This window comes from Falco cherrug, chromosome 9, assembly GCF_023634085.1.
Source record: "Falco cherrug isolate bFalChe1 chromosome 9, bFalChe1.pri, whole genome shotgun sequence".
NCBI lineage: Eukaryota > Metazoa > Chordata > Aves > Falconiformes > Falconidae > Falco > Falco cherrug.
Genome location: NC_073705.1, coordinates 44,482,723 through 44,506,812, shown reverse-complemented (window position 1 = coordinate 44,506,812; position 24,090 = coordinate 44,482,723). Strand labels below are relative to the sequence as shown.

The 24,090-nt window shown below is 43.4% G+C and overlaps 2 protein-coding genes across 12 annotated transcripts in view; one reads left to right on the top strand and one right to left on the bottom strand.

Annotated features, from left to right (window-relative positions):
- SHLD2 (shieldin complex subunit 2) overlaps positions 1 to 10,999 on the bottom strand; it is a 41,218-nt gene extending 30,219 nt beyond the window's left edge. For 2 of the 11 annotated variants that reach the window (XM_055721274.1, XM_055721272.1), the window contains exons 1-2: positions 10,877 to 10,999; positions 8,539 to 8,617 (exon numbers count right to left, since the gene is read on the bottom strand). The gene's annotated coding sequence lies outside the window, so the exon portion shown is untranslated. Of the gene's footprint in view, positions 1 to 3,608; positions 3,800 to 8,538; positions 8,618 to 8,756; positions 10,814 to 10,876 lie in introns of those variants that run through there. The other 9 variants (XM_055721275.1, XM_055721270.1, XM_055721271.1 and 6 more) reach the window with 9 other exon arrangements.
- Positions 11,000 to 11,163: 164 nt separating this feature from the next.
- Positions 11,164 to 24,090, top strand: part of GLUD1 (glutamate dehydrogenase 1) — a 32,207-nt gene continuing 19,280 nt past the window's right edge. The window contains exon 1 of the mRNA XM_055721277.1: positions 11,164 to 11,719. Within this exon, the coding sequence (XP_055577252.1) occupies positions 11,293 to 11,719 (427 nt within the window). The 5' untranslated portion in view covers positions 11,164 to 11,292. The remainder of the gene's footprint in view (positions 11,720 to 24,090) is intronic.

Genomic DNA, 24,090 nt, shown 5'->3' with positions numbered 1-24,090 from the left:
CAAGTACCCCTGAAATCACACACTATTTAGCAGGCATCTCAGATTTTCACTGACCATGTAAAAACAGAGAGGCTGCCCACCAGTGGTGTCCTCCACTGCTGAGCAATGCAAAGCCACTTGTACCGTTCTGCTGTACAGAATGGTGGTGTTATGCAAAGCTTTCCCCTCTCCAGTTAGAGCCCAGCTTCTTAAGACTGTAAACACCATAAATAAAAGACCGTTTAAAAAGCAGTCCTGACTCAAACTTACCTTTCCAAAAGAAAAAAAAAAAAAAAAATCTCACTTACAGACATTAGGATTTTAGAAACTGGTGGGGAAACCTTGAGACTTTGAAAGAAAGGGTTTCGCTTATGCAACTGCTCATCTGTATAAATCCAAATACAGTTTAGTGGGGACTGAAGGTGTTCCCATTTAAAAGTTACATAGGGCTTTCCACATTACATTAGATTTCCAGTCTAGCTCCAGGCTCCATGATAGAAACTTGCCACCATGCTTTATACCAATAAAAGTACTGATGATAATTCAAGAGCAGTCTGACACCGTTATCCTAAGAAGGAAATACTGACTTCTCAGTCAAGAACTAGCTGCCAGGAGCAGTACTACTGGAAGAAAGCTTGCCATGCATCTTTAGGATTAGTAGTGCTTTACAAGCACTGATGCAATAAGGACTTTGATTTTGGCTGGTTGTCCTACTGTAGGAATGAAAGTCTCATGCTTGAGAAGTCAGATTTCTGTCCACTGGGGTTACACTGCTGTACACAGGAAGACTGGGGAATAGCTCAACTGCTATGTCCATACTCCCAACAAGTTAATTAGGATTAGCAGTCCATGCAGTTAAAGGTCTGATAAAGTCACCTTGGGTCCATCTCATCTCCAGATTTTATATTCTCTTTTGATCTAGGATGGGGACACACACACACACGACAGGGACGACACAACAACAACCACCACCAAGCGTAGACAAAGCTCAAGAAATTACAGTGCTCTAAAGAAGTTGATCTGATATTCTCAGCAACAAAGCACAATCGTATCTATACCAGCATATTCCCAAAGAACTCATGCCAATCCCAGTATCCATTTCCTTTGTTTGTTGAATAATTTCACCTTACCTGGCATTTTAGAATTTTTTATAACCAAATATAGTCATAGGTCAAGTTATATTACCTTCTCTTCACCTGGCATCCAATTTGCTGGATGAAGACTTGCTGAAAGACTGATATTTTTTCCCCAGACACATTAAGCACCAGACACAGAAATAATTGTAAAAATCTGCTTGAAAAACATATATGTAACATGTAATGATAATCACTCCTTTTATCCAAAATAACACATTAAAGGAGCTTATGGATGCAGTGCCAGATTGCATTTGTTATTCCAAGAGAACTTCTACTTTTAGTCCAACAGAACCTAGAAAATCCTACATAACTTCGATTTTTCATTACCTTCAAGATAAAATGAATGAACCAGTAAAGCTCACTGTTTCTGCTCCTAACAAAGAAAAAACTGAGTAATTTTAACATGCTCTGATAAAGGATAAACATTCAAGACAAGAAATATTTTTCTTACCACTCAGAAGACAATAATCTAATTTCCTGTATTTCTTGAGAAAACTTAAGTTTGACAGGAAAGAAAAACTGTATCAGTTTATTAGAAAAGCAAACTCCGTGAGTTTCTTATTTAGAATACTGTCCATGCTCTGTAATTTCTGACCTATATTCATTCAGATATGAGGACCATACAAGTTTGCATAACCAGCCCAGTTCCAAATGATACTTGACATATTTGTCCTCCCCATACCTTTGAGAAGTAGGGGCTAAGTTATCATCTGTTCTTCTTATGGGAACTGAGGCTAGGAAAGATTAAGTAATTTACTTTGGCTCACACAGTAAAGTGGAACAAGTGGAGAGCTCACTCTGTGTGAATCTTTCAACTCAATACCTTAAACACTGCACTATCATTCCCCAATGCGTAATCCTTCACCTTTTTGATGTCACAAACCCATCCTTTTCAGCTTACCTATTGAGATTTTAACATCCATCATCCGATTATCCCATTTCTGTATCTGCAGGCTTCTCTCTTCCTGCAATAAGATTTATCATTCTCCTCAGTCAAATGCTTTTATTCCTTACCTTACTGAAGTCTCAGGTGCTGTCTTACACCAGGATAAGATAATCAAATGATTCAAAGTTGGTATTAACACAGGGCACTTGGTGTTACTTTTTGTTCAGTTTTTGAACCTTTGAACTATGTGAAAGAGGTTTTCTCTTACCTTATGTGTTAAAGGTTTTATCTTACCTTACGTGTTGTGCAGAACCTACCCACACAACTAAGCCTTAATTTTTAACCTGTTAAGAATTACTTTAAAATCTAAGTCTGGAGACAGTGTGCTTTATCCTGATATGACTAAGACTCAGCCACTCTGGGAGGAAAAAGGTGATGAGTACAACGTTTTGTCAAATGAGATACCTTTTTCCTTTTAGTTAACAGGCCCATTAATTTCTTTGACTTACAATAACCTTCACTGAATTAGCCATGTAATAAACAAGAATAAATTAAACCTAAAACTAAGTAACACTAATGAACTTGCACTACAAGTATGGGTTCATTGGTAGGTGAGGCGTAAAGTATACAGGGGAAACAGAACAGTGAAGGAGACTGGTTTCTTTCTCCTTCCTTCTCTATTACCTTCACGAGGCATCTGTCACAGGAGGAAGAAGTTCAATTTCTGCTTATACAGCCCAATGATACACATTTATTTATATAACTGCCACAATGCTCGTGAAACTTGATCTCTAATGATAACTGTGAACAATGTAAAAGCATACATATTTAGATTGCCAGTTAGTTTTCCTTTACTGAATTAAAATCAAACACTAGCTTATCTGAAAAACTGATAAGACAGAACAAAAGAAATCAAGATAAGCTTTCACAAATTCCATGACGATTTTAACTCAGTCAGATGACAGCAATATAATACTCCTCCTGAAATCTGAAAATCTGTTACCAATGATGTGCAGAGATGCTACCTTACCACTAGCTCAAAACAAGCTTACCTTCAAACTACTGACTTTGAAAGGAAAAAACAGAAGAGCTAAAGTAGAACAGAGATGAGACAACCTGCCAACATTGACAAGACTAGACAATAAATAATAATAAAGAAAAACTTACAAGCAGCACAAAATCTTCAGCTTGTTAATTAAAAGAAACGTTTATCTAAATCAGATTCTGTGGCAGCGCTGAGGATTTATGGCAGCAATTGTAAACTGTTCTCATGTCAACTGCCGAGATACCTTGGATGCTCCTCACAACTGTGGATACATGAGGGCCTTGCTCCTTCAAGTGCCCACTGCTCCCACACCAGCACCAAGGAACAATGACAGCAACAATGCCTCCAGAAGACATTCCAGGAGACAGATTTTGTCGGTGCACGTTTTGCCACAATCCCGTAAGCTGGCACTGCATGGCTATACATTTAAGAAGACTGCCCTATGGGCACCTGAACACCATTTATAACGTGATTTTTATTAACTCCAGCATCAAAGGACATTAATAATAAACCAAATCGTTTAACTAGAAGACAGACCAAAAGGACTGGAAAAATACCTAACCTTTTTAAATAGTGTTTCCAAAAATAGTTCAAATGTGCACAAGATGGGACAATATAATTAAAATCCAAGTATTCCTTATTCTGATTTATTTCCCTATTCTGAGATTCCTCTAGGATGAGCCATGTAACATTTGCACTGTATCTCTACATCCAGTGGACACCATGAACAATCTTGAGGTCTGTAAAAGATGACTAAGAAAAGATATCACATACATGTTCAGCATCCAGCATAACCAGCAATTTTTTTACCTTTTTTTTTTTTTGTAAATCTGTAATGTGTTGCAAAATACCAGCCAATGTACTCCTGGACTTTGCTGATGAACAGCGCCAATTTCAATTGTACCAACAAACTTGAGCGGTAATTCTTAATTCTTTATATATGGGCTTCATCCACAAATGATTAAACATTCAAATATATTTTAACAATAGTGATTTCCATAACCAGTCCTCCAAAGTGAAAGAGGATAAAGTTAATTTTGTTAACAGAAATGCAAACAAATGAACTGGAGAATACTAGTCTTCTGTAGTGCTTAAGAACTTTAATGTTTGTTATTTAAACAATACACACTTCATTTATGCCAACAATTTCTGATTGTCAACTGAGCATTAAAGCAAGAAAAAACTGGTTTGCAGTCTCTGACGCTGTGATTCCAGGCTGTTAAGATCTCTGGTATAACTTTCAGCCAGACAGCCAAGGCCACCAAGAGTTGCAAAAAAGAATTTAAATTGTAAATGTGACTTTCAAACAATTCTTAGCTACTCCTGGCAAACCATACTTCCTACTATCTGTTTGCTGCGTTGATTAAAATAGATGGCAATTCTCAAAACATAGCATAATTTCCAGGAAATAAAGTATTTACTTTCCCTCCTAACCCTATTTAAAGGAACAAAGCTTGCATGTTCACAGTGCATCTATGAAGGTTTTTGTCTGTATACCTTTCAGCTTTCCCATTACCAACTTTTTTCATGAGCTCATTTCAACTTTCCCATTACCAGCTTTTTCATGAGCTCATTTCAAACGCATTTCACAGTTAGGAATCTGAAGTATACCATCCCCTCTGTGTTTTAAAGTACAGATGAGGACAAAACAAGCAAAAGCTAAAGATTATTCCACGAAGATACAAACCAGCTACTATAACAGACTCTCACCAATACAGGAACTGAGAAAGGAGAAGCCTTCACATTGACTTGCAAAAGCCCCTATCACTTCATTAAGGGCTATGCTGACTGAAAGGTCACTGAAATCAGATTAACCTGTTAACTGACTTCAGTAAGCTTCAGATCAGATCTGCAGCCTCCAGAGAAAGTTCCTTTTCATCCTACCCATCTGAAAACCAGAAGTTGCACTACAGGAAATAAGCATTTTAAGAAGCGTATTTTGTATTTCTCATTTACATTATTTGGCAATGCCAATTAGCAATATACTGATGATAAAAGTACTAAAACATGGCACAAAATTTTTGTGTATCTGTAGACTGTCTGAACAAGAAATGAGGACATCACCTCCTGTATACATCAAGAGCTTTTTATATCTGTTCTGCCACAGAGCTAAAGTAACCAGTTGGCAACATCAGTCATCATGCACAGCAGCAATATAAACAGATGGAGACAGAAGGCCTTTAAAGCTGATAAACATAAGCACCACCACTTTTCAAGGCAATCAAAACTGTATTTACTCATGAGATAGTTATGAGAATTTAATATTTTCTGACTTCTGCAGCAGAATCATTAACAACTTAAAAGCTTGGGAAATTGCCCTCTGACACTTGCTCTGAAAAGTTGGTACATTAGTCCACTTACTGAGGGGTTTTCAAGTACCTTTCCCAGAGAATTAGGAACCCCTGTCGAATTTACATTCTGGAAGACAGCCCAATAATCCTACTGCCAGAATTCTAAAATAAGAATGCTATCTTGCTGCAAAAGTCCTGCAAAAGTAAAAAATCTTGGGATTGTTTAAATAATAAATTTAAACATGATATTGTTCAGCTGATTGCTTATATAGCAACACCCAAAGTAAAAACCTAAGACTCTCACGTTAGACTATTTCCTAAAGGAAGCCCCCACTAAGTTAAAGCTACCAACTTCCTACTTCACTTGTACAATCATGAGTTTCACCCTCTACTTCTACAGTGCTATAGATAGGCTAAGAAGTAACTATTTACATACAAACAAGATGTTAATAGCTTATACTTGAATTCAGCAACCATGAAAATACTTAAATTTAATGCAAAATAATACATAAAAATAATGTTAAATCATCAGACCACAGATACCTAAGCATCTCACTAACAACACAAAGTATTGGAAGGTTTAAAGTCTTTATCTCAACTGGAAACAATCCAAATACCTCTTCTCCAGCTCTGCAGTACTACAGAAAGCACATCCCAGATCTAACTTCTGCAACCTGCTTGGAAAGCCACCAAATTCAAGCTCTTTTGTATCAAGCCAAAAGAAGCAAATAAAGAAAACCTACCAGTCCACTCTCCAGCTCTGGTATGGCTGGACACAGCTGAAGCTATTTATAAAGGAAAGAAAAATTACCTCAGACCTCAGTTAAGGGATTCATAAGTATTTACCAGAATTTTAACTTCAGCTGGCTCATGCCCAGTCTCCAAACCAACAGATTTAAGTATTGATACCTCCTGCTGCCAGTGAAACAGCTTTTCATCAGCTTTAGTCTCGAACTGGTGAAATGACTGAAATGAAGGTTTCTAGTTAAGTGTTTGTTTTGTAAGAGTGCTTACACAGACAGGTTGCAAATCAAAGGAATCTTCTGGGATTCACCTAATTCATGTGTTGCTTGTAATAGCATCTTATAGAGCCAGCACTCTAGCAACACTGAAGCTAAACAACCGTGCCACACTTCTTGTTTAATTCCTGTTATATCATGTACTGGCTTGGCATAAAAAGGGAAGAATATAACCAAGAAATGTGACACTTAAGAGTATAATAATTTAATTCACAACTTTGGAATTAAAATTCAGCTCAGGTTGCATTAATCATTCCTTAGTTTCTTTATGTATTTATTTTCTAAAAATATACATATTTGAAAGAACACGTGCTCTATCAAAATTACCTCCCCTTATTCTGAAGACTGAAGGCTGGCACAACATTTTCCTTTAGATAAAGAAAACAGCCACCTACTTTCATATCCCATGCCAAAACCAATTATACATGAAGCTTTACTTTAAAGCATTGTGAAGGCAGAAAATATAATCTGTAAAACTTGAGAACACCTCAAGCTAACAATCTGCAAAAGGATCAGATTGCTGTTTGGTAGTATTTTGGCACACTTTGCCACAATATCCAGGCAGCTCCAACGCAGTAGGATTACTGTGAAGTCCTACATACTTGCTGCCCACCTGCATACCCTCTACATAACAGAAACATGCCCAGGATTTCAGCCGAGAGGAACAGGAATAGGACTACAGTTAGTATTCCTGACAGATTCATACCCTCCCATTATCCCAGTAACTATTATTCAACCATCCACAGATCTGTTAACGGGCTGAACAGTTCTTCTCCAGCAAGTTTGGGTAGTACAATAACCCCAGCTGTCACCTAGTGTAGGTCACCTAACTAGACCTACACTACCAAGGTCTACATAAACCAATGCAGCATAACACTTAAGTCCAAGAGAAATAAACATCTTTTTGCAACTTCTGGTTAAATAAGGAAGGGAAACACAATTGCTCATACAGGCAATTCAAAGGGGAACAAGAACTTGCTTCAACTTGCACAACACACTATGTTATCCTACTGGGCTAGAACCAGTTGTAAAACAGAGGTTTTACAACTTGCCACGTTATTTCTAGAATCACTAGAAAAATATGTCTTCATATGTGTTACCAATATTTGGACTTTATCTCAATTCTTTAAGCAAAGGGTTAAGAACTGCCAAATGCTTCATGTGATACAGCTGACAGCTTAAAATGAAGCTTGCTGAAACAACTGTAATTCCATTTGCAGAGTATTTCAAATTCCATTTCTGTTCCCAGAAGAAAGTTTGCTTACCACAGAAAGGAATTAGTTCTCTGACCACTGTACAGACCAACCTTCCTCCCGACCATGGTAATGGATGTTCAGACTCTTAAGTCTCTGAACTGGAGGCCGTCCCAGGGTTACCCTGGATTTGAAGGGGCTTAGCCAGACAAGGGGCAGAGTTATTCAGAGCCCTGTGAGGTCCCCTAATTTCCAGCTTCTCTGCTCTTGCCCTCTCTTACCCGCTTTGGTAAGCTGGTAAAGGAGACTGGGATGCAAACCAGGAATAGCTATCCTGGCTTCTGAGAGAGCCCAGTACTAGTACATCCTAGGAACATTTTAGCCAAATTGACAAACTTTGAGAACACTAAACTGAACCCAACTGACCTTTTAATTTTAATAAAATTGTATTTTCCATCTGTGATGCCAATATTAACGATGTCAGACATAGGAAAAAGATTATCCTAGTCATCTATATATTCTCAAATAGCTAATACTTCAAATAATGAATTAAAGCAGAAAATACTGGATTCCTGTCTTAGATCACTTTTTTCAATAAAACTTTACAATTTGACACATAATAAATTTGACTCCCCCTGCTATGAAATCGACAATTTACACCTTAAAATTGTGGACTGTTTCAGGAAGGCACACTCCAATGTTTATAATTAATAGAAATAATCTGTTAAAATAAAGATGTTTTAGAAGCAGCTTCGGAAATTAAATCAACTTGTCTCCCTCGCTTAAACTTCACAGATTTAAAGACTTAGATCTATCACACATAACACTTGAGTATAACCTTGCTGCAAAGTCCACAAATCTTGCAGACAGTTCCTACCACACAGGTATGAAGTTTTCTCTACGTACCTCTTCAGATGCAAGCCTAAGACCAACATTCAACATGACATTAAAAGTTAGTGAAGCTTCTGGTTGTGAAGACAAAAAGTTACCTTTGAATCCATTCAAGAGATACTTTTTTTTTTTTTACTGATGGCACTCAAACGTGAATCTTCTGATGGCACTCATATGCTATACAAGAACAAAGAAGATACAGTTAATCTTTTATTATTGCAATTACCACTTTCATACCTGCTAAAATTCATTCTAAAGCTTGTGAATTTTAATTTCTTCTGATAAATACATTTTGCTTCAACTGCTCACTACTTACCATGTAAGAGTACTAGAATAAGGTATATAACTCCTGTTCTCACTCTTCTTGAATACCCTCAGGCATCATGATTACTCTTGTCATCAGAAGGGATTTGGAGCAACCAAAAAAATGGTACGGGCCTACTGAGGCTGATAAAGTGCCTGTGAACTGTACACACAAAAAAATGCAAACAAAAATCCCTAATTACCTTTTCTTTTACAGTATTTAAAGACTAAGAAATTCAATGTACTGATTTAGTTATTCTTAGCATTCAGCACACAGCTTGTTGAATATTTTGCTGAAATCCAGTCTTGTTTAGAAAAGAGAGCAGCTATGATGCTGCCATTACTCCAAATACAGTTATGTGACTGAACCCATGTGGAGATCCCACTTTGGTCTCACACTGTCATGCCCCACACTCAGTCTCAAATACCTTCACAAATGTGTACTGCAAACAGCCTGATACTGCAAGCAGCTGATAATTGAGTGAAGCTCATAAATCAGAGATGCCACAGCTGAAGGCAGGATAGGAGCTAAGCATGTTAACCTTATTTTGATCCAAGTCTACACACGAGCAAACTGTTATATCACATTTTTCATTTAACCTTTGTGTCTGTGAAATGGTATTGTAACCTACAGAACAAGGTGAAAACAATTAGCTGATAAGGGCTAATTGCCACACCACCTTTCCTACACATTTACAGAAGTTAGAAACTTGAACAGAAGTTCAGCTTTAGCTTTTCAGAACCTGCATATGACAGAAATCAAATAGTAACTCAAAGCTGATACAACTACTGAGATCAGTGCAATTCTGTGAACTGAAAGCGAACACCGCAATAGAAGTTATCTATGAACCACTTCCAGTATGGCCAGAAAAACAACTCTCTGAGCTTTTTTTCTGAAGCCTTGTGGGAACACCCAATTGACAAACTGGCCCAAGAACAACCTCCTGTCTTGCTTTTGTTTCTGTATCCCTTACTACAAGGATCTTTGTTCTCCAGACTACAGTTACAAACCACCCTCATTAGATAAAAGGTAACCTTATTAGCGGTCCTTACCAAAACTTCTTAAGAATCTCGGGATAGAGAAACAACACTAAATCAAGATAAAATTTGAGTATCAGTGGTTTGAGAAGTTTATGTGCATTGAAAGAGCCTGTGGCTAAGCTTCCTGCTGACCAATACAGGCAAGTTAAATGCCCCGCAAGCCTTGCAGCGCAGCCCTTCAGGCGTCCATAGCGGTTAGAGATCCCCATAAAGGGCCTTTCTGCTTTTTTCTGCCCTAAGGCCATTGGTCTCCCACATGTTTCAACAGAAAAAACCCGCTGTATTTTCTGATTAGCAGCCCAACCCCACAGAACGTGAACAAATCACTTTTTCTTCTAAAACGAACTGGGTAGAAAGGCTGCAACACACAATCTCCCGTGTTCTTCAGAACACATCAAATCAGATCTTACGTGGCTTAAAGCGATATTCTTAGAGAAGTACTCGACAGCCTGAGGTACATAAACCCCAACGCCCTCGAGCCAGCAGCCGGCAACGTGCTACCGACACAGCACCTGAGCACCGCGGCCAGCCAGCAGCTTGGCTCGAAGCCTGTCCCCGGCTGACAGGGCAGCCGTTAAACACAGGTGGCCAAGATGGGGCTCCCTAGCGGGCTCCCCCTCCCAGGGGGTCGTCCCACAAACCCTCCTTTCCCTGGAGGATTCCCTGCGCCGCCCTGCGTGGGAGCACCCTTACTTGCATGTGTGCCCGGCGCCGGGAGAGGCCACGCTCCGTGCCCGGGGAACGGGCAGCGCGTGCCGGCCCGGCCCGCCGCAGCACCCGCTACCGCCGCCCGGAGCGAGCCGGGGCTCCCGCCTGTGCTTTACCGCGGGCTCCTTCCACGGGTCCCTCACGGCAACGGCGCCTGCCCAGCGCGGGGCCGCGGGGCGCGGCACAGGCCCAGGAGCGGAGCGGCGCAGCCCCCGCAGGCCGCAGCCCTCCGCCCGGCAGCGGCCGTTACCGCTCTCCCGCCGGCCCACAACGTGAGGCGCGGAGAGCCGCAAGCTCTGCGAGAGGAAAGGGAAGCGACGCGGACGAGGTGAGGCGGGGCAAGGCCGCCCGCGCTGCCGCTGCCCCTTCCCGCCGCCGACCTACCGAAGCCGGCGGGGGCGCGGCCGGCAACGCCCGGACTCCCGCACGGCCGCGGGCGGCGGCGGCTGCGCAGGGAGGGGGCGGGGGCGGGGGCCGCGCGGCTCCGCAGCGCGCGTGCTCGCCACACCCCCTCCCGTCCCGCCCATAGCGAGACTCCCGCGCGCCGCGCCCCCCTGCCCTCCGCGAATCCCGCCGGGGGCGGGGCGGAGAGGCGGGGCGCGTGCGCAGTGGGGAGGCGCAGCCCGTTCCTGCCCCCCCCCCGCGGCCCCCCCTGCCCCGCCGCCCCCTCCCCCACCCCGACGCCGTTTAAAGGCGGCGGCGGCGGCCCCGCGCCTATTGTAGCAGTACCGCCGGGCTCCGCCACTGCGGCTGTGTCCCTCGCCTTTGCGCCGCTACCGTGAGTGCCGGCGGCCGCCGCCATGTACCGCTACTTGGGGGAGCTGCTGGCGTCCCGCCTGGCCGCCGGTTCGGTGCTGGCGGGCGCGGAGCCGGGCGGGCCGGCAGCGGCTGCCGGGGGGGTGGCGGCGGCGTGGGGTGGGAGCCGGTGCCCACGGCGGCACTACTGTGAGGCGGCGAAGAAGGAGGACGACCCCAACTTTTTCAAGATGGTGGAGGGGTTCTTCGACCGCGGCGCCAGCATCGTGGAGGACAAGCTGGTGGAGGGGCTGCGCACCCGCGAGAGCATGGAGGACCGGCGCCACCGCGTCCGCGGCATCCTCCGCATCATCAAGCCCTGCAACCATGTGCTCAGCGTCTCCTTCCCCATCAAGCGCGACAACGGCGAGTGGGAGGTGATCGAGGGCTACCGGGCGCAGCACAGCCAGCACCGCACCCCCTGCAAGGGAGGTAAGACCCGCCGGCCCCCTCCCCTCCCCCCCCCCGCCCCGCTCTACAGTGCCCTGCCCGCCGGCCCCTCTCCCGCCCCGGCCGGGCGCCTCCCGGAGGTACCGGCGCGGGGGCGACGCTTGGCTCCCCGCTGGCCGCCCGGCCGGCGTTCCGGCGGCGACAGGCAGCAGCTTCCCTCCCTCAGCTGAGGGGAAGGCGGCAGCGGGGGCAGAGCGGCTCCCCTCGGCCCCTCAGCGATCCGCTGCCCGGCTCCCCGCGCGTGACCCGCCCGTTAGCCGGGGTGCGAGAGCTCCGGGCGGGCCTTCGCCGCGGCTCCGGCCTCGGGCAAGGCGAGGGGTGCGAGGGCAGCTCCGCGTAACCGCCCGGTGCGCCTCGGACCGCGGTGGTGCCCCTCGGAGGACGTGGGGTCTCCACGCCTGAAGTGCCAGCTCTGGAGCCGGGGGCTGAGGAGCTGCCCCTTCACACGCCGCCTGCTGCGTTTGTGACACCCCAGTGCTCACCCAGAAAGCGGCAGGAGAGAAAAATAAAATAATCAAATTGCACGCTTCCCCAGGCGTTGGCTACACATGCAGGAAAGAACCTAAAGCGATTTGCCCAGGGGAAGCTGGCTTGGCGTAGGTGAGGCCGGTGCCGTGCCAGTGCAGAGGGACTGGGAGGGTGAATCCCGCTGGAGCTGAGCGGGACTGAGCTCACGTGGGATCAGCTCCGATCTTAGACGAATCGGACTCCTTGTAGTCTGGGAGAGATGGCGTTTCCTGGAAAAACAAATACAGATGTCCTCATAACTTTTTCAGGAGCTTCGAACTTTGTGGACAGTTGAGTATTGGAGACCATTTTGGGACCGTTTCAGACCGGAGCCTCTGTGCTCTGTAAACAAGTTTCTTCAGCGTAGAACAGCTTTATGGCAAATAACGATGGTTGCAGGAAGCAAAGTTTTCTCGGTGATTTCTTATCAGCAAAGACCTCTGACTTCGAGGATAGAGTAGGAAGGGTGTTCCTGATAATCAGTTCAGCTGGTGTGCGTATGTGACAGGGGGGATGTCTCTCTTTGCAGCGCAAATAGTCTGTCCTGTTAATGCGGTTCGTAACCTTGCAAAATCAAATACATAGTGAGTGTCCCATGGCAGGCTTAGTTCTTACCCGAAAGAGGCTAACTCAGCTTCTGGTGATTACTTGGAACAAGAGTTACCACCGCAGACTTAGTTGTAGCTGAAGTTGGGTATGGCTGAAGCTTACTCTGTGTGGAGCTACTGTTTCTCTGACATTGCTATGATTTCTTTCAAAATGCTGATGGTTATTATACTGCTGTTTTGTCACTGTTGAGGTTAAGTTACTTTTTGCTGCTGCTTACAAAACGTACTTTTCTGTACAGCCTGTGTTATTTACAAGATCCCCACTTGTGTAACAAAATACAGTTCAGTGGCAAATGAAGTAATAAGATCGTATTTATATATATGATAACTTCTAATAAGTCACATTAGTATTGCGTAGTACCAAAGAAATTAATGTTTTCATAACAAAGAACTGTAAAATACTCTGTACAGGAACAAAAAACACCAGTGGGGTGACGGGATACCTTCTGTTCTGATACCTACATTTGTAAGTCCTCAACAGAATTTCTTGATTTTCAGTAGCATTTGTTATGCCTGTCTGCACTGACACTGGATCAAACACTGGAGCATTTGTGGAAAGTTACAACTGTGAATTTCAAGGCAGTTGGAAATGACAGCTAAAGAAAATGGGAAGTCTTAATAGTTGGTCCTTTTCTTCCTGTGCCACTCCCCACCTTCTGTGGGTTTAGGGGAAGGAACTGCAAATGATACTTCCACTCTTTTCACTGTAGTGATTATAAATGGATTTCACCTTCTGATGCTCTCTAGGAATTTGCTCGCTATCAGATGACAATCTGGCTTTGCAGTAAATTTATATGGCATGTGTGATTAAGTGCAGATTGACTGCTTGAAACTTGCTATGAAAAAAAAAGATGGGAGGAAGTAGATCATTTTTACTCAAACTGCAAAGAAAAGGAGTAGTAAAGGTTTTTCTGTGTTTATGGTACATTTGATCCACCCAGAATACACCAATAACTTGAGCTTTTGTCTAGAAGTGGTTTTTAAACTGGAATCCTAGTACATTCCACAGGGAAAAAACCTGCAAAGACCGGTGAAATACAACTCAAACTCCATAATAGTACAACATGCGAAAACTTGCTGAAGTGAGTGTCACTCACACACTGTGGATTCAAGAGTCTGATGAAAGTGATTCATGCCAGCAAGAAACAGCAAGGGGGACATTAAGACCACCTTTTAAAAGAAGGGGTGAGTTAGAATCTGGAAGGCTTGCAGGGCAGTTAGAGGAACACAGCTTCCAGATTTTTTTCAAATGCGGAGTTGTGAACTTTGACTTTGTACTTACTGTAATTTAAAGTTCGATAAAATAAGGTTCCCTGTACTTTTTTTTTTAGAATTTTGTATTTGGTACTAAGAGAGTGTTTAGTTACTGCTAGGTAATAGCAAGTAGGGATTCTTTGTCATCTCTGTCATTCTTTTAAGAAGCATTGTGATTTAAAAGCTCATCTCTTGTATTTCTTGAGGTTTACATAAGCTGAAGGATAAGAGATGCTGTTTAGAGAATATTAAATACTGTTGTGTATGCAGATTAGACAAATGATCAAAGTACACTTTAAGGTATGGAATGTAGGAAAACAAATATTTTTAAATCTTTTAAAGGCTGTCTTCCTTCAATTTTGTTCCTCATTTCTTTTTGTACATCCATAACAAAATACTTCATTAGTGATTGTATGTTACTTCTATATACCTTTTTGTTTATAAGGTCATTTACAAATTTAACCATGAACTAATGAAGAATTTTTACTGTCAATGAAATTTAAAAAAAAATCTTGATTTAGATGCTCTAAACCCAGAGACAGCCGAATTATTTGAGGAAACAGAGTAAACATTTGAATTATCTGCACTTTAGCAGCACCTCGTGTTTCTATTAAATGTTTGTAGCTTAATATTATAGCAGTTAGATTATGTTCCTTCTGTCACACACATCTTCAAATTCTTTGCCTGATCATTCTCTTCTAGAGTGAAACCTCAACCCCTGTCCAGCCCAAATCTGAAAAGCGCCAAACTTCTTAATGTGAGGTTGATCTTTATGAAGCAAGTTTAAAACTCACATGTGCACATAGATGAGACCTGCCAGGAGAAATGCAGCAGTTCCTTGGCTAGTAGTACTTCTGTACTTCCTTCTCTGCTGGCCTCTCTGTTGCCTGCAAGGAGAAATAAACCCCCGGAGTGAGTGCTAGCAGAGGCCTGCATTGAAAATAAGGCTCCCGAGTGGATGGATGACTCTGGCCTGATGCGCAAATGGAATGGCAGACCCCATGGGCTGGGCTGGATGAGGGCAAGTTCAAGATCAGTCTTACATTTTTAGCACAGGCAAACTTCTACACTTTGGTGGGAAACTTGACTGTCATATCTCTAATCAAGAAGTATGATGCTATTAATAACCTAGTTCTAACAATCTAAAGCATAGTTAATAAACATAGGAAGTATTTAATGGCTTATCCTACTCTCCTCTCTTCCCCCCCAAAACAGGTGTAAAACCAGAAGTCAATTGTAGAATCATTTAGGTTGGAAAAGACATTTGAGATAAAGTCCAACCATAACCCAGCGCTGCCAAGCCCACCACTAAACCATGTCCCCAAGCGCCACATCTACGCAGCTTTTCAAATACCTCCAGGGATGGCGAGTCCACCATTTCCCTGGGCAGCCTGATCTAAGGTCTCCTCTGAGCCCCCTCCTCTCCAGGCTGAGCCCCCCCAGGCACCCCCCATCCCACGGGTGCCCCAGCCCCTTCCCCAGCCCCTGCCCGGCTCTGGACACGCTCCAGCCCCTCTGCGTCCCTCTGGCCGTGCGGGGCCACAGCTGGACACAGCGTTCCAGGGGCGGCCTCGCCGGTGCCGAGCGCAGGGGGACGGTCCCTGCCCCGGGCCTGCTGGCCACGCTGTTTCGGGCACCAGCCCGGTGCCGCTGGCCTCCTGGGCCACCTGGGCAGGCGGGGGGCTCCTGCCCAGCCGGCCGCCAGCCAGCCCCCCCCAGGCCCTTCCCCGCTGGGCAGACACAGGTTGGATGCAGTTGTCACTACACGGCAGTGCAGGTGATTCTTCATCTTAGTGCTTTTCAGGAAGACTGGCACTAGGTACTGAAACATGCTTTCTTTTCAGTTTGTAACCTGTGGGATTTTCCCATGTCATCGAGAGAACCCAAAAATAACATCTTCTGTTGCGTCTTGTGGCATTTACCTATTTAATTGCTGTAGAAATTAGCCTGTCATTCTACTTCGTGGGTTGCAAAACTTTGCAACTCGAGAAGGTGGTGATTCTTTTTCTTCTGCTGTTCTTCAGGAATCTTTACAGAACGGTTATGGATTTACTCATTTCAGTGGTAGGCCTCGGGGTATGTCCAGCATGCAAGTCCAGGTTTTAAAGGCTCTGTTTTCTGCAGCGTAACTGTTTGCTGGAAAGGAAAATTAAGATCCCTCATCCCATTGAGAACATAGGGATAAGCAGTTTTCTTGTGTGTTGGAAATCAAGTTGCTTATGACCCAAACTTAGTATTTATATGACTGGACTGTGTGGTGGCTGAAGTAATGCTGTGGGTCAGGTCACTCTTTCCTTTGCTGGCGTGGTGACTTGTGTGTGAGTGGCCAGCACCAGCAGGAAACCGCAGCTGCTCGTCCGCAGCACTGACAGCTGCCTGCAGAATTGAACCCGAACGGGGAGGCAGGAAATGAGGTGGCTGAATATGGATGATTCTGTTAAAAAGTGCGCTGGCAGTTCCTGCTTAAAATAATGAATCTTGTAAATAATTTTATCAGGTTCTGTGAAAGGTGTAGAACTGGTTAAGCCGCTTTTTCTTGTGGTTGCTGACAGCTGTTTTCATTAATGGGTCTGTTTCAGAAAACAGAATAAGCCTATCGAGTCCCTACCAGCTTAGTAGTATGGAAATGATTCCATGTTTGTTAGGCAGCATTTAGTGTGGGGATAAAGCTATTAAGTGGTTTTAGAACTTTTTAAAGCCTTTTCATTTTAGCCGGCTGTCCAGCAGGTCTGCTATCAATGAAACCAAATGATTTGGAGCTGGGAAACAGCCTAACCTTTTGTTTATGCTCACCCAGATTGCTTTAACCAAGTCTCAGCTGCTTCCTTAGTTCAGAAAAGCTTTAAAACCATATTAGTTCCAGAGCAGGTTTAGTCTAACTTTCACTTACACAGGAATTTTGAAAAACTTTTGTCATAGGTTACTTTGAAGTTCACTCTCTGTATATAAAGACAGATGATTCTTACTTTATTTGCTCAGTTGACTTGGAGGTGAATGAATCTGATTTCCTGAGTGGTGCTGTCTTGGCTGGAAGGTGCTATTCTGCATGACAAAGCTGTACCATCTTCTGGTTTTGGCTGCTTTTCTTCTGCCCATCAGGATTTATCCTTCTCACTTCATGTTAATGAGTTTCTTACTGCATAAGGTGACATTCATACTACCCTTGCCGCAGTTTTCCAGTTGCAGAGGTCTTAAGGCTGATGCTAATCTCAGTGCTCAGTCAAATAGCCTCTGTTGTACATACTGTCTAAAACAGTACGCACGCATCGTGATGGTAACCTTACTTCCAAAAGAAAAAGCTTTACGTGTAAGAGTTGGACCAGTACAACCCTGTGTGCTCTCTTGACTATCGTGACATTGTTTATACCCCTTTGTAAGTGGGGGAAGTAAGAAGTCGTGCTATAAGGTATCTCCAGTTCAGCAGAGTTCTGTTTATCCGGGGGTTGTATTGGTGGCTTTGCTTTTTTAAGTCATGCATGGATGAAAGTTCTGAGCTAGTGTCTTTGGCCTGGGGGTCTTCAAGGGTAAGGTGTGGAAATGTACCCTAGAGACCATGCAGGAGATGGAACTGTAGCATAGACCATCTGTAACCTGAAAATACACCATGGAAACTGATCTAACTTCAAATGAATATGAGACTTTTACAGAAAAAAAGGTAATTAGCTGAACTGTGGTAACAGTGTTATAGCTAAAGCTTACGAGTGCCTTATTTTCATAGGTTTCTGTCCTCTTATTGTAGCTTACCTAACTTTACAACTGTTACAGCAGTGGATTTATATTTAAATTGCAAATTGAAGGAAAGAAAAAGACAAGGAATGGGTGACCTGTGCTTTTGCTGTCTTCTAATATAAACTAGTTGCAATTCTCAGTGAACTGTATCAGTTTTGTGTTTTTATCTCCGATACTCTTGTAGGAGTCTATGCCTTGCTCTTCTGGCTATGAATTTTTTCAGCCTCAGCTTTTTCATTTAGTCAGCTCATACCGTTTGTGTAGTAGCCAGCTTTGTCCTTGATCCTAAATAGTTATTTTCCCTTGCTACTGTTGGCTTCTTGTCTATTTATAGAGCGATCATACCTCTCTCAGCATTGAGGTTTCTGGATAAACACGTTGAAGGGGGTGAGGAGGGGAGTCTCTTGTGTGATAGTCTCCCTCCTGTTCTCTGGGTCATCCTGGCAGGTATGCTTTGTTACTTGAATTGCAACAGCTCCATCTTGTTAGGAAATAAACTCTTAGTAAGAGTGTGGAATTTGCCTGCTTCATGTCAGCACTGCAGTGGCTTATTGTTTTGTGGCTCCTATGGCATTTGGCCTAGCCAGGGCCAACTTGTGTGTTATTTCCGCCCTCTGCGCACACCCATGCCCGTGGTATTAATATCTACATGGAAGCAGTGTTACTGCATCTCTCTGTATCAGTTTTTGTTGATACAGAGTGGAGTGCAGTTTAATGAGAAGGCTATGCTTTAAGTAGGGTTGAGGTAGTTCTGCAGGTGAGACTCTACTTCTGCTGAGCCATATTCTATGTGCATAAGTTCAGGTAATATGTGATTGCCTGGTGGTAGCTATACTAAATTTGTCATATCTGCATTAAAAACACAAGGTCTTACCAGTGCACCACACGTTATTTTTTAATAGAGGATATTCTTGGCTTTTCTCTTCATGGAATGAAATGAACGTGTATAGTTTAAGCGTATTTCATGTAAGTGCAGGTTATTAAAAGCATACAAGAAGTGGTGTATACTGAAGTATTCTGTCTGGTTGAATACCTTATAGTCATGGAATAGATACATAATTGTGGTTAAATCAGAATGGTGGGATGTGTCCATAGGGGAATCTCTTGACTGCCCCAGGTTACAGCTGGCTAATGCTGTGTGGGAAGAGATAAATATTTTTATCTCCTCTCTTGGCAGTTAGTGAATTGCATTTAGGAATGAGTAGTTATTGTTGCTGATGGGTGTGCAATGATCTTATTTCCAGCACTGAATTACTCATCTTGCTTTATTAGGTTTCTCTGGAATTTCTTCGTCTTCAGTAATTACAAAATTTGTCATTGTGCTGCTTGCCATGCTTTCCAAATGGTTAAATAAGGCTGAACAATTTCCTTCTAGGGAAGGCTGGATTGTTTTTCTGGATTTAGAAAAATGTACTTGTTCTGAAAGAGTCTAAGGATCGCTTGGAAGATCTGTTCCTACTGTGTTAGGTATTAATGATTACATAGAGGTTTATAGTAGTGTAATCAGTCTCACTTGTTTACTTCCCAGACTTCATCTAAATGAAAATGTTGTACATGATCCAGAGTTAAAATGTTAAGGAACTAAGGCATTGCAATAAATGCTGAAGCTGATTTACAGATTTTGTTTGGGGATTTTGGTGAATAGTTCGAACAAGGTGAGCATCTTTGCTGAAGCTCCTTTAGACTCTGGATGTAATGTCAGCCTTTGGACAGGGTCAGGCAAGCTGTTAACCCACAGGGCCACTGCAGAATCCAATGTTGCTAATTGGGAGATAAATATGGCTGTAGTCAGACCTAAAAACTTTCAAAGAGGTCATGAAATCTGTTTTGCTGAGTGCTGTATGGGTAGTGTAGGATAGCTGCTGCCTTCCCTGGAATGCTTTTTCTGATGAGCAAGCATTTTGCAAATAGCAGTGAGCAGAACAAATGCACCATCTTAACAAGAATTGTTCTCTGTAAAGGACCCAAATTAGTTTCAAAGTTCTAAAGATGATCACAACTAGAAGAACACACCAGTGTCAAAGCATGACTGTTGCAGGTTCTGAGGAACTTGAGCGACTTGCTAAGGTTTGCAAGATACCTAGTGCAGGAAGAGTAGTTTACCATGTGTTTTGCTCTGAACAGTTACTATGGCAACTGTTTACTTTTGAGACTTGTCTTTGAATACTTCATGCTCATTAGTGGGGAGGGCATACATAGATACTACCGTTTAAGATCACTGCAGTAGAAGATCAGGAAAGAATTACACCAGCTTCCTTAGATGTAGATTTTTAGGCATACTAGAAAGGCAGTAATCATCCTGGAAAAGGTGGTGGTTCTGTACACCGTGTTTTCTAAGGAAGCATAAAACCCAAACAACATCACAGAACATACTGAAATTCTCACAGCGTAAAATCTAGTAAGATGTAGCCAGGTTTTTTTGAAATCAAGGTCTTTGTTGCATGCCTGTTAGTACACTCCTTTACTACAAACCTGCTGATTAAAATGGTAACTGACTGCTGTTATTACAGAATCCAAAATACAGTCTTGCTGATAATTACTACTCTGACATTTATTTAAAAAACACTGTTTCAAGCATGTTGCTACCTCCATTTGGAAAAGTGAAAATTGATCCATAGCATCTATCTAAGAAGCTAAGTTTAAATCACGAGCAAATTTTATTTTGTCTGAAACAGTTACTTGGCTCAGTGCAAGAGGTAACTGGGTGTAGTGGGTTTGCATGACAAGGTTTTGGTAACCGGGGGGGGGGCTACAGGGGTGACTTCTGTGAGAAGATGCCAGAAGCTTCCCCCAGGTCCAACACGGCCATTGCCAGCCAGCTCTGAGACAGACCTGCTGCTGGCCAAGGCTGAGCTAATCAGTGACAGTACCTCTGGGATAACATATTTAAGAAGGGTGGTAAAAGAAACAACTGCGCAAAAAAACCCTGCAGCAGAAGAGAGGAGTGAGACTGTGAGAGCAGCCGCCCTGCAGCCCCAGGTCACGCAGGAGGGGCTCCAGGCACCGGGGCAGAGGTTCCCCCGCAGCCCGCGGTGCAGCCCACGGTGAGGCAGGCTGTGCCCTCAGCCCGTGGGGGTCCATGGAGGAGCAGATCCCCACCTGCAGCCCGGGAGGGTCCCACACCAGAGCAGGTGGGTGCCCGCAGGAGGCTGTGACCCCGTGGGGACCCTGGCTGGGGCAGCGTGTGCAGAACTGCAGCCCATGGGAAGGACTCTAGATTGGAGAGGTTTGTGGAGAGCTGTCTCCCACGGGAGGGACCCCACGCTGGAGCAGGGCAGGGCGAGGAGGAAGGAGCAGCGGAAACAACATGTGATGAACTGACTGTAAACCTGTTCCTTGTCCCGGTGTGCTGCTCAGGGGGAGGAGGTAGAGAAATAAGGACTTAAGCCTGGGAAGAATGGAGGGGTGGGTGGAAGGCGTTTTTCTGGTTTGAATGGTTAACACATCAAACTGATTTTCCCAAAGTCGAGTCTGTTTTGCCTGTGACAGTAATTGCTGGGCGATCTCCCTGTCCTTATCTCAACCTGTGGACCTTTTGTTCTATTTTCTCTCCCCTGTCTGGTTGAGGAGGGGAGTGATGGAGCCGCTTTGGTGGGTACCTGGCATTCAGACAGGGTCAAACCACCATACTGGGTAAAGTATATCTCCGAAATACAGATCACAAAAAAGAAGTTTTAAAAGCATTGACACTGCAATGTGATGATAAAGCCTTTTCTTTATACTGACCAGTCACAAAACAAAATTTAAATGAAAACATTTCCTCATCTAAAAGGTCTTGTGCATAGAAAAGCAAAGTGTCTCTCTTAGCATGTTGTTTAACTTCTTGGGGTGTGGCAAGGAAAGAGAATTCTCAGCTAGGACAAGAATTTGTATGTTTCCCAGTGAAAAGTATTTTCCATGGCAGTGAGTCATACTGTAACTTGAGGCTTTCTTCAAACTATTTTTTGTAGCTAGTTTGTACAAGTCACAAGTTTCCAGAGACTGACTGTGTGGGACTTGTTAGGATTTTAAAAAGTCATAATCTTGCTGCGTAGCAGCATTTTTTTATTTTTTTTTTTTTCATTTCATTTGCTTATGTATTATGAATCTTTAAAAAACCCAAACCAAACCAAAACAGTGTTTTATCTCTGTATACGGTCCATTTTTAGACTCAGACTATTGAATGCATAGTAACACTGCCAAAAGAGCCATACAAATGCATGGCAATACTCTCCTCCTGCCAAATTAGGAAGCTGTCAAACTAAATTTCGCTGATGTCCGAATAGAATAGAAATTAAGCCTTTTATCTTTGTGCATCCCCTTGCAGATGGAATGTACAGCATTCTCAGATGCCTGCTTCTCATCAGTCCTAACAGCTTAGCACAAATAACTTCCCCATCAAGAGGTGGGCCTCCTGCAGAGTAATTGCAGTTCCTGGAAAACAGTAGCTCTCCTAATTGTGAAAAGGAGTGAAACGTTAGTGCATCTGAAATGTTATCCACTGGTGACAGAGAAGGGAAAAATCATCACACCTGTCAGGGAACCTGGAATCCACACCTTGAACTTTGCCTGACACTACTGAAAATTTTCACTAGATAAACTGGAGCAAAGTGGCTAGTTAAGTGAGCACAACTCTCAGGATTGACTAGTCTCCCACTTAGGAAGATGAAGCCACCAGACACGGCATTACAATGAGAGCTGTTTAAAAGGCCAGAAAAGAAGTTAAATCTTGCTCAAAAATATGAAGTTGTCCAGAAAAGGATAGTTTCAGCCTCAAATCTAAAGTTTTCCCTATTCTGGTATATGTACAAGGGTGACAAATAGGCATCTCAGCTGAAAGCCTTTCAGGACTTTGTCTTTGGGCCTCTCCCTATTTCCCTTGCTGTAAAAGTTTAATACTTATTACAGTAAGGTTTATAGTAATCCTTGACTGTAATACAAGGAAACTGGAGATGTAACTGTTTTGCATGTGTTTGAGTCTTCTAGTTAAACTGCTGCATGTTCACCTTTTCAGAACCCATCTTCTGTATGATGTGCAGAAAAGGGTGGTCTCTCCTTTTGCTTCCCTGTTAGAACTGTACAAAATAACTATCCCTTATGGTTTGGTCCCCCTGCTGCTTTCCATATATCAATAAACAACATTTTGTGTGCCTGTGGGAGTATAGTTATAGCAAAAAGGCTTTGTGTATGCAGCTTGAAGTTTGAATAAATATATGGGCTGAACAAATAAATACACAGTGATCTGGTTGAGCTGGGGGTGGAGGGGCAGAGTTCATTTCTGCCCAGCATAGATTGTGGCTTCAGACTCGGCTGGCTTGAGCAATGCTCAGATGAGACCTGTCACCAGAGTACCTGCTCAGCCGAGAGGGAACAGTGTGCCCAGGCAGGACAGTCAGTGCCGTAGGTAGTGTTTGTTCTTGCTCAGGGCCTGATGGAAGGGTAGTCGCTCCTTTGAAGGATCAGGGTAAGAAGTGTTAAAAAACCCACTTAACCGTTAACTGTGACTAGTCGGTTGGGCTCTGATAGATTCCACTTGAATTTCGAATATTACTTCCTGTGAGAAGGTTCTTGAAAGCCCAGGCATTAACACAATTCTACCGAAGTCAGAAACTAGTTAGCTTGCTTTGGGAGACCACCCTTCCCCCATTTGCACACAAAATTTAAATTCTGTTCTGCAGAGACATGGTACTTTCTTCTACTGATTGAACTCCCATAAGAAAGTAGCACTTGGCCCTCAGCTTTATTTGAGCAGCACTCAGTTCCTTTGAAACTGGGATTGTTTCCAGAGCATTCAGGAATGGCTTTCATAGCAGCACAGTGCTTTAGTTTGGATAATGTATGCTGGCCTTTTCTCACTCCTGAGGGCCTGAATATGGTCTTCTCTTTACATAGAAAGTAGGAAATTCGTAGTGCCTTGTCCTAGCATCTAAAGGACACTCTGTGCCTGCTACAAGCCACCGTGCAACTTGGCACAACCTACAGCCAAGGATTCGGGGAGTAGAGGTGGGGATAATAAATTCTTCATGGCTCTGTTACATGCTTAGTGATGTAGAAGAAGCTTGGATAGAAGCTAACATATAGCTTGTGGTGGGGGTTTTTTTGTCTGTGGGTGCTGTATTGATCACGTGTTTAGGCTTCTGTAGTTCTGTATATGTGCCCTGTCAGTTTGGTTAAATATTTTCTACTCTGCAGCTACCTCCAGAATACATGAATTTTAACTTTTGAGTTCAATCAATGCATTGGACAGCCACAGTTCACTTTTTAGAAGACAGGTAT